This window comes from Pelodiscus sinensis, chromosome 22 (genome assembly GCF_049634645.1).
Source record: "Pelodiscus sinensis isolate JC-2024 chromosome 22, ASM4963464v1, whole genome shotgun sequence".
In the NCBI taxonomy this organism is placed as follows: domain Eukaryota; kingdom Metazoa; phylum Chordata; order Testudines; family Trionychidae; genus Pelodiscus; species Pelodiscus sinensis.
The window spans coordinates 17311027-17323335 of NC_134732.1; the positions used below are offsets into that span (position 1 = coordinate 17311027).

The window sequence follows — 12309 nt, forward strand, 5'->3', positions numbered from 1 at the left end:
CCGCAAGTTCAGTCACATGACAGCCATTCTGAGGTAGTTCTGGGTAGACTTGGGGCGCCTCACACAGCTGGAGGTGTCATGGGGTACTATGGTCTCTATACTCACCGGTCCTCCATCAGGGTTCCGGATGTAACCGTAGGCAACAGTCTTGTTGATGGCGAATCCGAAGTCCGCCCTGCGGATGTGACCGACCACCTTGCCATTTCTCCAGATGGCCTCCAGTCCAAACATGGGCACCTTTCTGCAGGACCCAGAGCAGAGAAGAGCTTTATCAGAGAGCAGCCCAGCAGGGCAGGTCCTGGCTGTTCTTGGGGGTTCATCGAGGGCAGATGTGATAGGAAATCAAAGGGCTAAACGTGCGGATCCCAGCAACGCACTGTGCAGCCAGGCTTGGTGCTAGCTTCCTGAACAGTGCTCTCCATCCAGATGTGCCATACCCCGTCTTCTTCCAGTCCTGGGTTCCCACACAAAGCCTTGCACCCAGTCCTAACTTCCAGCACCAAGGCCACCAATGGGGTGGTGGCAAAGGGGGCAACTGCCCTGGGTCCTGGTGATTCAAAGGGGTCTAGGGCTCCAGTGGCACCCAGAGCACTGAGCCCTTTAAATCGCCGCCAGAGTGCCATGTGGTGTGCTCCCGGCAGCTCTTAGGGACTTGGGAGCCTTCCGGAATTGTGGGATCCCCCCATCCCCAACTTGCCCAGGGCCTGATGTCAGCTCCCCTGTACGGCACTCTCCCAGCCCTGGAACCACCCCGCTCTGCCAGGGTACCGCAATCCTGACGTGTTGAGGCGACTGCCAGTAGGGACACAAAGTAGGCACCAGCCTCAGGGGGGCTGGGCACATGACCTGCACATTGACAGCTACATTATTCAGATGTGTCAGTCCCACTGAGGACGGGAGGAAATTTTTTCAGTCTTCTGAAGCTGGAGAGTGAGTTCAGGATGATACAGGCAGAGGGAGGAGGGTTCTTATGCGATTGACACCAAGATCTCTTGAAGGCTAACAGCTAATTTAGGCACCATCATTTTGGAAGTATTGGTGGGATTATATTTTGCCACGAGCGTTACCTGGCATTTAACACTAATTTCATCTGCCATTTTGTCCCCCAGGTTTTGTGAGATCCCTTTGGAACTCTTTGCAGTCTGTTCTGGACCTGACAATCTTGAGTAATTTGGTGTCATTTGGAAACTTTGCCACCTCACTGTTTACCCTCCTGGCTGCTGGCGGGCCCAGCCTCTCCACACCTGATGATCAGGGAGAGACACGAGCCCCTTTCCCCCCACCCCTTCCAACTATCTCAAATTGCAAAATTCCCTGCTAGTTTGGTTGGAATCAGACAACCCTGCCCCTTTTCACATGGGAAAGCTGATAGGAAGGAGTTTGATCAGACAAAACCAGAACAGAGGAAACAGCAGACGGAGTTTGTAGCTGAGCTCCTAGTTGGATCACAAACCGCAGGGTGGCTTCTGTATTTAATACACCCAGGCAGAGCTCACTGAGCCAACACCGAGCCCAGGGGTGGTAGTACTTACTCATCAATGGTGAAGCAGACCAGGCGCCGGAAGACTCCCGTTGCTTTCTGGGTCTCTAGAGCTTCCCGTCCAAGGAAGGGGATGCTGGACTTCAATTTACAAGTGAAGGCCAGGCCTGCTTCGAGGGGGGTGTCGTCAGGACGCAGGTCCGCATGCCAGTGCCGGTACCCTGCAGAGAACGACAGAACTATGATGGGTCTCTCCGTGTGTTCCCTCCTTTTCCCCCAGTCACAACAAGGCCTGGGGGAGTCGGTGTGACGAGAACAAAGCACTTGAACCTCCAAGGGCTTGGTCTGGCCCTGCTCCACCCTGGGCTTCTTCAGGGACAGTGAGATGAGAGGCAGCTATGCTTTAAATGGCTCCACTGTCATGCTTCTCTTGGCTTCACAAGGCATACCGGCGCAGTCAACAAAGGCTTCCCTTGTCAACCGCAGCACGTCTAGACTGCCCCGCTGTGCCGATTAGCTGATCGTCGGCACAGCGTGGTGGCCATTTTGATGTAAATGAAGTGGCGATTATTTAAATCGCCGCTTCATTTTGCTATGTCTAGTAAACTCATCTACATGGCTCCGTCGACGGAGCCATGTAGTCTAGACATACCCATACTGTCGACAAAGCTTCTGTCAACAAAGAGCGTCTAGACTACATCCAGTTCTGTGGACAAAGCAAGCTGCTTTGTTGACATGAGAGTGTAGACGCAAAGGACAGTGTAGATGCAATAACGCCTTCTGTCGACAGAACTCTGTCGACAAAAGGTGTTATTGCTCGTAGAATGAGGTTTACCGCTGTCGACAAAACTGCCGAGTTCTGTCGACCTTATGTCGACAGAACTTGGCGGTAGTGTAGACGCAGGTATAGTTTTGTCGACAAAACACTGTAGTCTAGACACACCCAAAGTGCCCCAGAACACACCGCCATTCAGGAATTGCACGGCTGTGGGCACAGAGCAGTTCCGTCCATTTTATGCTAGCTGAGGATCCTGTTATTGTTATTCCTTGTGGGCCCCTATGGGCCCCTTGTGACCATGGATAGACCAGCAGAGATTGTTCTAAGGGAAAGCATGTGGTTATTTCCATTCTTCCCCCTCCCCATGAAAAATATCTCCCCCCACCGGGAACCCTGCCTCCCTCCGGAGCACTGTCCAGACCCCACCTCTCTCTGGTGTATCTCATCCCCCTCACAGCACCTCACATCCACCAGCCCCTGTCTGGAGTACCTCACCCTCCTGTCAGTGCCTCCTCTCCATCAGCCCTAGAAGAACACGAAGCCCTAGGAGAGAAGGTTGAAATGCCTCCATCAAGAAAGGGCTGGTTTGTTGGCTTGTTTTTGGGAAGGAAAACCTCTTTTTTGATCAAACTGGACATTCCCACCATTATTTCTATGGGATTGTTTGGTTTTGTTACAAAGATTGTGAGTAAATGCCCCCATTTCCTGAGCATCTGTAGGGGCCAGGTCACTGCTCCAGGGCGATGGGTGAATCTACCGGTAGGCCACCCAGTTTGGAAAAGCCATTGGCGCAAGACATGCTTCTCTGAATTCTCCGGCTATTTGCATGGCTGAGCTGGACGTCTCCTAGGCAGGGGATCACCTTGGCGATTTCAGATACTTCCTGCTTCCCATTTGGTCAGAAAACGGCCTCTCTCAGGGGAAGTGGTATTTTGGTGCCTCGGCAGGAAGTGCTGAGGCAGTTGCCTAGAGAAAAATGATGCAGAATAGGGAAGGAAACCGGACGCTCTCTAAAATATCCGTCTGATTTAATTCAGATGGGCGCCTCCAACCCTGGAGCCCCACTTGGTGTTAGCTCTGGGGAGTCAGGCAGGGATGCTCAGGGCTTCCAAACAGCCACAGAAGGAATGGGCCGCAGGGGAGGAAGCTAGGAACAAAACAGAAGAGGTGAGGGGAAGGCAGAGAAAATAACTTCATGCCAGGTGGAGGGTAATGAATAAACACGCTGCACAAACTGGCTGTCAGGGACCACTCAAGCAAGGAACATCAATAGCCTCTGTGCGTGCGTGTGGGTGTAAGATGGTGGGTGCAGGAAGGCTGATGGCGTCTAGGAGGTTTGAGTCACAGAAAAGGTGCCGAGGCATGAAGAGGAAATGAAAGATATCAGAGGGTTGTTAGCCTTGGGGCCCTGCAGATGGTATGTGGGATGAGTCTGTGGTTAAGGTAGAGGCCTGCAACCCAGAAGAACAGAGTTCAGTTGCTAGCTCTGTTGCAGGATCTCTGGCTACGTCTACACCGCAGCCTTTGTCAGCAGAGACAATGTAAATGAAGCGCTCATTAGCATTTCTTGGGCTCTCATTTGCATAGTCTCTTCCGATCCATTTTGTGGAAGAGGTTTTTGTGCAAAAAAACCCCACAGTGTAGATGGGGCAAAAAACCCTTGCGCGCAAGATCCTGTATACATGCTTTTTTGAGCAATAAGGGTTCTTGCGCAAAAGGGTTTTTTTGTGCAAAATCGCCCCGTCTACACTGCGTTTTTTTGTACAAAAACCTCTTCTGCAAAATGGATTGGAAGATGCTATGCAAATGAGAGTGTGAGAAATGCTAATGAGCGATTCATTTGCATTGTGTCTGCCGACAAAGGCTGCAATGTAGATGTAGCCTCTGTGTGCAACACTTCCTCTCTTTGCGCCTCCGCTCCGGGAGTCGGCAGTGCTACTTTCCTCCTGGGAAGGGGGCAGTGAGGCTAAATCCATGATGGTCTATGAGGACTTGGATACTGTGGGGAGGCAGGAGGTACAAGGGTCTGGGTAGGACCCCTACAGAGTCAACAGGAGTGGCCAGTTTCTCATGAGGGCAGAATAGCCCACTTGAGGTTTTTCATGTTCCTTTTTCATAGTGTAAAGCTGAACCAGTTTTCAGCCCCTTTCGGAGGTGACCAGGAAGCTAGAGCTGCATGAAACTTTCCTGACTCACATCAAAGTTCTCCTCAAGACAGAGGACCCTGCTCCAGAGAGAGATACGGGTTTCCCTTTCCCACAGCTTCACTTTGTGCCAGGAGAATGTTAGTGGCCTCATGTCTCATGGCAGAATTCTAACAACCCTTTCCCTCCGTCCCTTTCTGTTTTAACAGCTAAATGCTAAGAAGAGAGGCCAGTGAAATGCAGCAAAATAAACCCACACATCCCTCTTCCTCTTTGTTTTTGTTGCCTAAGGCTGTGTCTACACGAGGAAACTATTTCAAAATTAGTAAATTCAACTTAACTCCCGATTTAAGAAAATGGAACTAGCGTGTCCACACTATGGGGAAGCCTCGAAATGAGTCCGAGGCAGGTTCCCTTAATGTGGATGCACTACCTCGGACTGAGAGCCCCACAAAGCACTGGGGAATAATTAGTTTGAATTACTCTGGGAAATAGTTATTTTGAAATAGCGGCACCAGAGCATCCACTACCGCTATTTCAAAACAACGATTTCAGAGTCAGTGTTACTCCTGATGAAAAGCAACAATGCAGATTTCGAAATTCCACGGCCCGTTATTACGAAATAACAGAGTTGGTGGTGTGAACGCTAAGCTTATTAATTCGACCAGGGCAAACAGACCAGCAAGCTTAGTTAAAACCAGTGTGGACTCAGTGAAGAACTGGATCACCTCAGCACGGCCCACCTCTAGTTACCCACCCATTATGGTGGGGTTCATGGTTTGTCCCTGAAGCAGGAAAACCTCTCTCCACAGATGAGGGATAGGAGTGACGGGATGTTTGTGCAAAGCATTGGGGACAGCTGGAAGTTCTTGCTATGTGTCTGAACTGACAGGGTTATTTGAACCAAGCCCAAACACAAACTTTTCAAGCTAAGACAGGGGCTGATGGCAGGAAATCTACAGTCTTCCTTTGCTGGCCGCCTGTGTATTGTCCCCGCCAGGTGACAGCCGAGCAACGCATGCTAGTACCGGAGAAAAGCAAGTTCGCCTGAGAAACCTTTCTCGATGCTGAGGGAGTCGATGGCTCTGTACCCGGCGTTGGTAATGCCATGCCTGGCCCCGGCCTTCATCACAGCCTGGTAAACCCGCACACAGTCCTGCTTGGGCACGTGCAGCTCCCAGCCCAGCTCACCCACAAACGACAGCCTCATGGCTCGTACCTGTGGAAACACAAGCGATCAGACTCCTGGGGCGTGGGGCTGCCTCTCAGTCAAGGCCTGGGAAGGGAGGGGATAGGGCACCAGGCTGGGAATCAGGAGACAGGCGGTCTGGTTGCAGCTCTGCTCGTGCCTTGCTGCATGTATGGACAAGCCCTTTGCGACTCGTTATGTCGGTTACCTCCTCTGTACAATGGCACGTACCCCCCTGAGACGGCCAGGTGAAAAGAGCTGTGGTGCATTGATAATGTCTCGCAGCAGACCTCTTTTAGGGTTGCCAAGTGTCGGGTTTTCACTCCAACAGTCTGGTATTTGAGGGCTCCATCCAGTTAAAAACAACAGGAAATACCGGACATGTGTAATGTCCAACCTGCAACCTCTGGCCCACTAGGGCTCCAGCTGCAGCCCGCATGCCCCTGCTCTGCCCCCAGCCCCCCCCCCCACGCCTCTTGTGCACTGGAGCCCCATACTTCCCACTTCTCATGGCCGGCGGGTATGCTAGGTGGAGGAAGGCACTGCCTTCCCGAACTGCCAGCCTAGCTCCAGCCATACTCCGCCCCAGAACACCTACTGGGGAGGAGAGGCTGGGGCTGCATGCCCTCCTCCCCCTTGCATCAGGGCTGGGGAGGTTGGGCTTGCGTGCTCTCCTCCCTCCTCATAATGCTGGGGGGCGGAGCTTGGGCAGAAGGGGCGGGACTGAGGGCTTCACCCACGGCCCACGCTACTCCTCCTGCACCCTCCCAGCACTTTTGGAGCACCATGAATCCGCTGATTCATGCTCTGTCTCCACTCCTCCCCCTCCCTCCCGGAGTTTAAACGGTCGCGAACAGGCAGGGGGAGCAGGGGCCGCAGGCTGCCCACCACGGCTCTCAAGACATTTGTGTCAAACCAGCATCTTTTTATATCTTTAGCTCATCCTCTCCTGATGCTTATGGCTCCTGGGAGACACAATCCATGGACACAACTGATCACTGAACACACGATTCTGCGCTCGGTTCTTGAATCTTGCCTTGTGCTCCCTCCAAACCAGCCTAGCGACAACACACTACGCATATTTATCACATGGCGGATCTGCTGTGGCAACCCATGCATTTTCTGCTGTCTCACCTTTGCCTGTTGCCCAAACCCTATGCTATAAACTCAGCAAGGCCGGGTCAGTCCTGTTGGACAGGAATATTCATCTCACCTGCTGTAACCTTCGGCGTGGGGTTTTGTGCCCATCTAAGGGCTAATCTATATAACAGGAAAGCGCCTACTACAACTGGCAGCTGAGGGAGCAACTCCATGGGCATGGCTACAGTAGGAAACTATTTTGAAATAACTAAAATCGATTTAATAACTCCTGAAATAACAAGATCAAAATACTGTCTCTTTACTATGGCGAAGCCTCGAAATTAATCCGAGGCAGGTTCCTTTAATGTGCAAAAGCTTCAGAGGGGTAGCCGAGTTAGTCTGTAACAGGAAAAACGTAAAAAACAACAAGTAGTCTCGTAGCACTTTAAAGACTAACAAAACATTTAGGGTATGTCTACACTACCCCGCTAGTTCGAACTAGCGGGGTAATGTAGGCATACCGCACTTGCAAATGAAGCCCGGGATTTGAATTTCCCGGGCTTCATTTGCATAAGCGGGGCGCTGCCATTTTTAAAACCCCGCTCGTTCGAACCCCATGCAGCGCGGCTACACGGGGCACGAACTAGGTAGTTCGAACTAGGCTTCCTCATTCCACGAGGAGTAACGGTAGTTCGAACTAGGAAGCCTAGTTCGAACTACCTAGTTCGTGCCCCGTGTAGCCACGCTGCACGGGGTTCGAACGAGCGGGGTTTTAAAAATGGCGGCGCCCCGCTTATGCAAATGAAGCCCGGGAAATTCAAATCCCGGGCTTCATTTGCAAGTGCGGTATGCCTACATTACTCTCCTAGTTCGAACTAGGAGGGTAGTGTAGACATACCCCCAGATGGTATCATGAGCTTTCATGGGCAAAACCCACTTCATTTGAAGAAGTGGGTTTTGCCCACGAAAGCTCATGATACCATCTACATGTTTTGTTAGTCTTTAAAGTGCTACCAGACTATTTGTTGTTTTTTTAAGTTTTTCTATTAATGCGGTCACACTACCACAATTTAGAGCCCCAGGACACACTGGGGAGAAATTAGTTTGAACAACTCTGGGGAATAGGTTTTTCGAAATAGCAGCACTGGAGCGTCCACACAACCATCTGTTCAAAATAACTATTTGAAATTAGTATTATTCCTCGGGGAAAGCAGAAGTACAGATTTCAAAATAAGCGGCCCGCTATTTCAAAATAACGGGCTTGGTCGGGTGGACGCTCTGCTTATTAATTCGACCTAAGGGGGATTATTTTGAAACAAAGCCCTAGTGTAGATCAGGGCCTTCGGTGTGAAAGGCTTGTAGGTCTGAATCCTACTGGTAACCTAGCCAGGGTTGGTAAGTTGGCCATTCAGTACTGGCCCGGAGGCATTTTTCTGCACTGATGGAGTCCTGCAGCATGGTTTTTGGGGGAGCTGTGCTGCTGGAGGAGCCATGCAACTGAGGAGCTGTAAAAGTAAAGTTCTCCTGGTCCCTACAAACACCATGGCTCATCCTGCCAGTCCAAACCAGAGGAAAGGTGTTGCGAAATGTAAGCCACGTGCGGGTATCCAAACACTTGGGACATGCTCTGGATGCTACAAACCAGGGTTTATTTTTGTCCTGGGTCTGTGGCTTTGCAGGCCCTGGCAGGATGGGGGAGTTTCCTTTTACCATCACTTTCAGTGCCACAAGTAGCTGAGAGAGAAATGTCAGGAGGCTCCCGAAGGAAGCCTGGCGTGGAGAAGCAATGTAAGGTAAGATCAACGTTAGCTAACAGGGATCTTGTTTGAGGCAGGGATGTGCGTCGGGCGCAGGAACTCAAGGGTAGGCAAAGCAATTCCCCCTACAGGTCAAGCACATTTTTAGGCAAACAAAATTATTCAGAAAGGTCGATTTTTAGGCCAGTTTTGCCATCAAATTGTTTTGACAGCCTCTCCCTTTCTGGGGCTCCCGCACTTCAAGGGGAATCGCTGTGATGTACGCGGAGCCCTGGGGATGGGGCACGGGAAGGGCAGCCAGAGAACAAGCCTTGTCTTTCGACGTGCTCCCTACTCGGTACTAGGTCCTCCATCAGCTAAAGCCTGATGCATGCAGCGGGCTGGCCACTAAGGTCTAGTGTGCCAGGCACAGGATGTGAGTGAGGAGCCTTAGGTTCAATATGCCACTGGAAAAATTGGGCCACTGCTCTGTGCCTCAGTTTACCCACCTGTCTAATTGTGCTAATGACTCTTTACTTACCAAGGTGTACTGTGATTTGTGACCCTGGCGATACACAGGGTAGGCACAAAGGGGCCAGCAAACCAACACAGCTCCTTGGTACCCCCATTTTTGCAGATGGGTAAACTGAGGCATAGAGAAGTGACCTGCTCTTCCCATGGCCTGAGAGAGTGGGGCTGTGATTAATTGAATCCAGGAGTCCTGACTCCCAGCCCCACCCTTCTCTGGAGCTACAGCCATTCCTCCAGCTGATGATCTGGCCTATATTTTTATTTCTGTGGCCAAAATTAGCTCCAGGGGAGGAAATGCCGTGACTTCACCGAACGATGCAAAGGGAGACAGCAAAGATGGTTCGTAAGTTACACGGATTAATTTATGAGACGGCACGCCTTTCCCTTCCCCTTTCCTCCCCGTTCTATGCCAACAGGCAAGTCCTGCTCTGTCAACATCCAGCTTGCAGCTGATTAGCTTGGGGTTCTCTCTGTCTCGGTGCCAGAGCTCGGGTCTACGTATACAGGGCTGTAAGAACTGCCCCTGTCTCCAGCCCAGCTGCACTGGCTGAGATGGGCTTGCATGTGACTCTCAAAAGTATCCCACTAGCCCTCAGACACCTTGTTATTCTGCCTTCCCAAAACCTTCCTGGGTAGATGTGGCCAGACCCTGCCTGGGGTCTTTCCCCCCAGTCGTCCCTCTTCCATCTTAGCTGGGTCGGTTACGGTGTTTGAATTCAATTCTTTCTTCTCTTTTTAAGTGGTGGGGTGATCCGCCAGGCACCCCTTTCCCCCGCCCTGCCCTGGAGGCTGAGCGGAGGCAGATACCTTCTTTGCTCTGCATGATCTTTGTTGCATCCAGTCGTTCCAAGGGCACCTGGGTAGCCCTACAGCCGCTCTGCTGGGGCACCAGGCCTAGGCAAAGCTTGACCTAGGGTGGCCAGCAAACACAACAGCAGGGTGGCCAGCAAACTCCCGCAGTGCTGAGGCCAACATCCCCCCCATCTGCTGGCCTTGAGGGGCCTAATATGACTCCCATCAAAATCAATGGCAAGACTTCTTTGGGGCTTCCCCATGTGGTGGATCAGGCCCTTACTATGTTAAGAACAAGCTCCCCTTTCTTCCCCACTTATGCATCCTCAGAGACTCCCCAGAGACCTACGGACCAGCTCTCCCTCCTTTGCGATGCTCGGTTGTGCAACGGGATGTGTCCGAGGTGTCTGATTCTGACCCAGAACCAAACCGCACCCAAGTTCTGATCCATTTGGAGCCGGCTCGTGGAGCATGTTGCCTGGCGTGCGAGTGGGCAGGTGGCCCTGTGCTTACAGTAGCGTACTCCTCGCATCTCTTCTCAGGGGCTGGGGGGCGGGAAATGCGCTGGTTTGGTTTTCCGCCTCTCTGACCCGCTTTGCAGCCCTAATGGAAGTGGGGAGGTATTATTCCATGCCAGAGACGACAGCGAGCGAAAGGGTCTCGGCCAGGGAAAAAGCAAACACAATGATGGTGGGGAAATGCAAACAGCGCGGAGTGGCAGGGGCTTGATTCCTTTAAGAAGCCCTCCTTGAGGAAGCCTAACTCAAAGGCCTCTGCAGACAAGGATAAATTCAGCTAGACTGCTCCCTAAGAACGCTGCCCACAGGGGACTCTCCAACTGCTTTGCAACAGCCCTGGGAGGTGGGACGTGCTACCCCCCACTGCAAAGGAAGACACTGAGGTCAGGTGACTTTCCCCAAGTTGCACGGTGACTGGCTCTAGAACCCAGAACTCCTGGGCACTGAGCAATCAGAGAATCATTCAAATGTAGGGCCAGAATGGGCCTCAGAATGACGCAGGATCAAGTATATCTAGACCCTCCCTGACAGGTGTTTAGCTCATAAAAAGGACAGGGATTCTACAGCCTCCCTTGGTAACCTGTTCTGGGACATAATTACCCTGAGAGCTAGAAAGTCTTTGCTAACATCCAGCCTAACCCACTCTTGCGGCACAAGCGGCTCTGAGCGCAAGCACCCGGTTTCCTTTCACTGGACTCTGCTCCTCTTCTCTTCAGCTATTCCAAGGGACGCTTGTTTACCCTTGGAGCTTAGATCCACCTGCAACCATTAAACAAATCTGCCATCTGTCGTAGATGACGGGAAATCATCACTTCAGCATCGGCAGCAGAGAGAATGCTGAAAGCTGAGGAAATACCATCTAGATTCCTAGGGTGAGATTGGAAAGGTTCGGGACAATCTCTGCACCACAGTAACAGCTGCTCTAGAAACAGGATTATACAGCCAGACATGCACAGGGCCAGAGAGACAGAGGTGTATGAAGTCAGACAGACACACAGATGTGTATGAGGTCAGACAGACACACAGATGCGTAGGGGCCTAAACAGACAGACAGCTTAAAGTAAGCCTGGGAAAGGGCGTGTCAAGGGGGACACAGCCGCACACGGTGTCAAGACCTACAAAGGGAGAAGTGGACATCGGCCGCAAAGCAAGCCTAGCTAGGCAGGACAGGGACCTGTAGAGGCTCTGTGAGCCGGCTTGCAGGCGGAGCATTGGGGCCTCACAGAGGATGCTGATCTTTCCACGGGTGCCACCTCATGTCACCCAGTCACCCCAGCCTGGGACTAGCCTGGCCCACCTTTAGCTCCGTTCATAACACACAGGGGATAGGCACACGGCTGCCCGGCTTCCCTTTCCTCCGCAATGCTCCCAGCCCTCCCCCGACGCTCCACAACGGTGCAGAGAAGCAAAGTCCCTCTCCCCACCCTCCAGAGCCAGGTCCCTGGGTTCCCCACCAGACTCTAGCAGGCCTCTGCCCACTTTCCTCAAGTCTCCGCCGTCGTTCGCAGCAGCACGAGCCTCTGGCCATGCTCCAGGCCTCAGGGCAGGTTCGGCTCCCGGTGCAGAGCTGAGCGAAGAGCATCTCGGGCTAACTGCAGGGTGGGTCTTTGCATTGCAAGGGAAGGGGGGAGGGTAGATTTGACAGTCCTGCAGCAATCTGGGGGAGAGGGAGGGTAGATGCCCATGGGCATTACAGGAAACTCTGAGTTTGGACTAGGAAACGTAGCCATGGATAGAGGCTGATCCTGCACCCACCGGGGGCTTTACCGGCCAGGTTCATGGGAGGAAGGGAAGGCCCCTGACAAGAACCAAGGCTGGTCAGGCTTCCCCAGAGAGGCCGAGCCGTGTCTCTGTCAGAACGCAGCACCCACTGCATCCCAGCAGCTGGTCTGCCCTCTGATTTTAAACAGGACTGAGTGAGGCTCACACACGGCGGGTTGTCGGGAGGTCGACCAGCAGGCTCCTGCAGTGCGAGCTACCTCAGCACCCCGGGCACTCAGCCAGGCCACGCTGTGCTGCTACATCCCCAAGGCAAGAGATGGGGAAGGGAGACTATGATAC

General features: G+C 52.5%; 1 protein-coding gene across 1 annotated transcript in view; it reads right to left on the reverse strand.

Moving 5' to 3' along the window:
• Positions 1–12309, reverse strand: part of SARDH (sarcosine dehydrogenase) — a 120413-nt gene that overhangs the window by 12322 nt on the left and 95782 nt on the right. Inside the window, exons 18-20 of the mRNA XM_075905253.1 lie at positions 5459–5621; positions 1533–1701; positions 106–241 (exon numbers count right to left, since the gene is read on the reverse strand). Coding sequence (XP_075761368.1) covers positions 106–241; positions 1533–1701; positions 5459–5621 — 468 coding nt within the window. The remainder of the gene's footprint in view (positions 1–105; positions 242–1532; positions 1702–5458; positions 5622–12309) is intronic.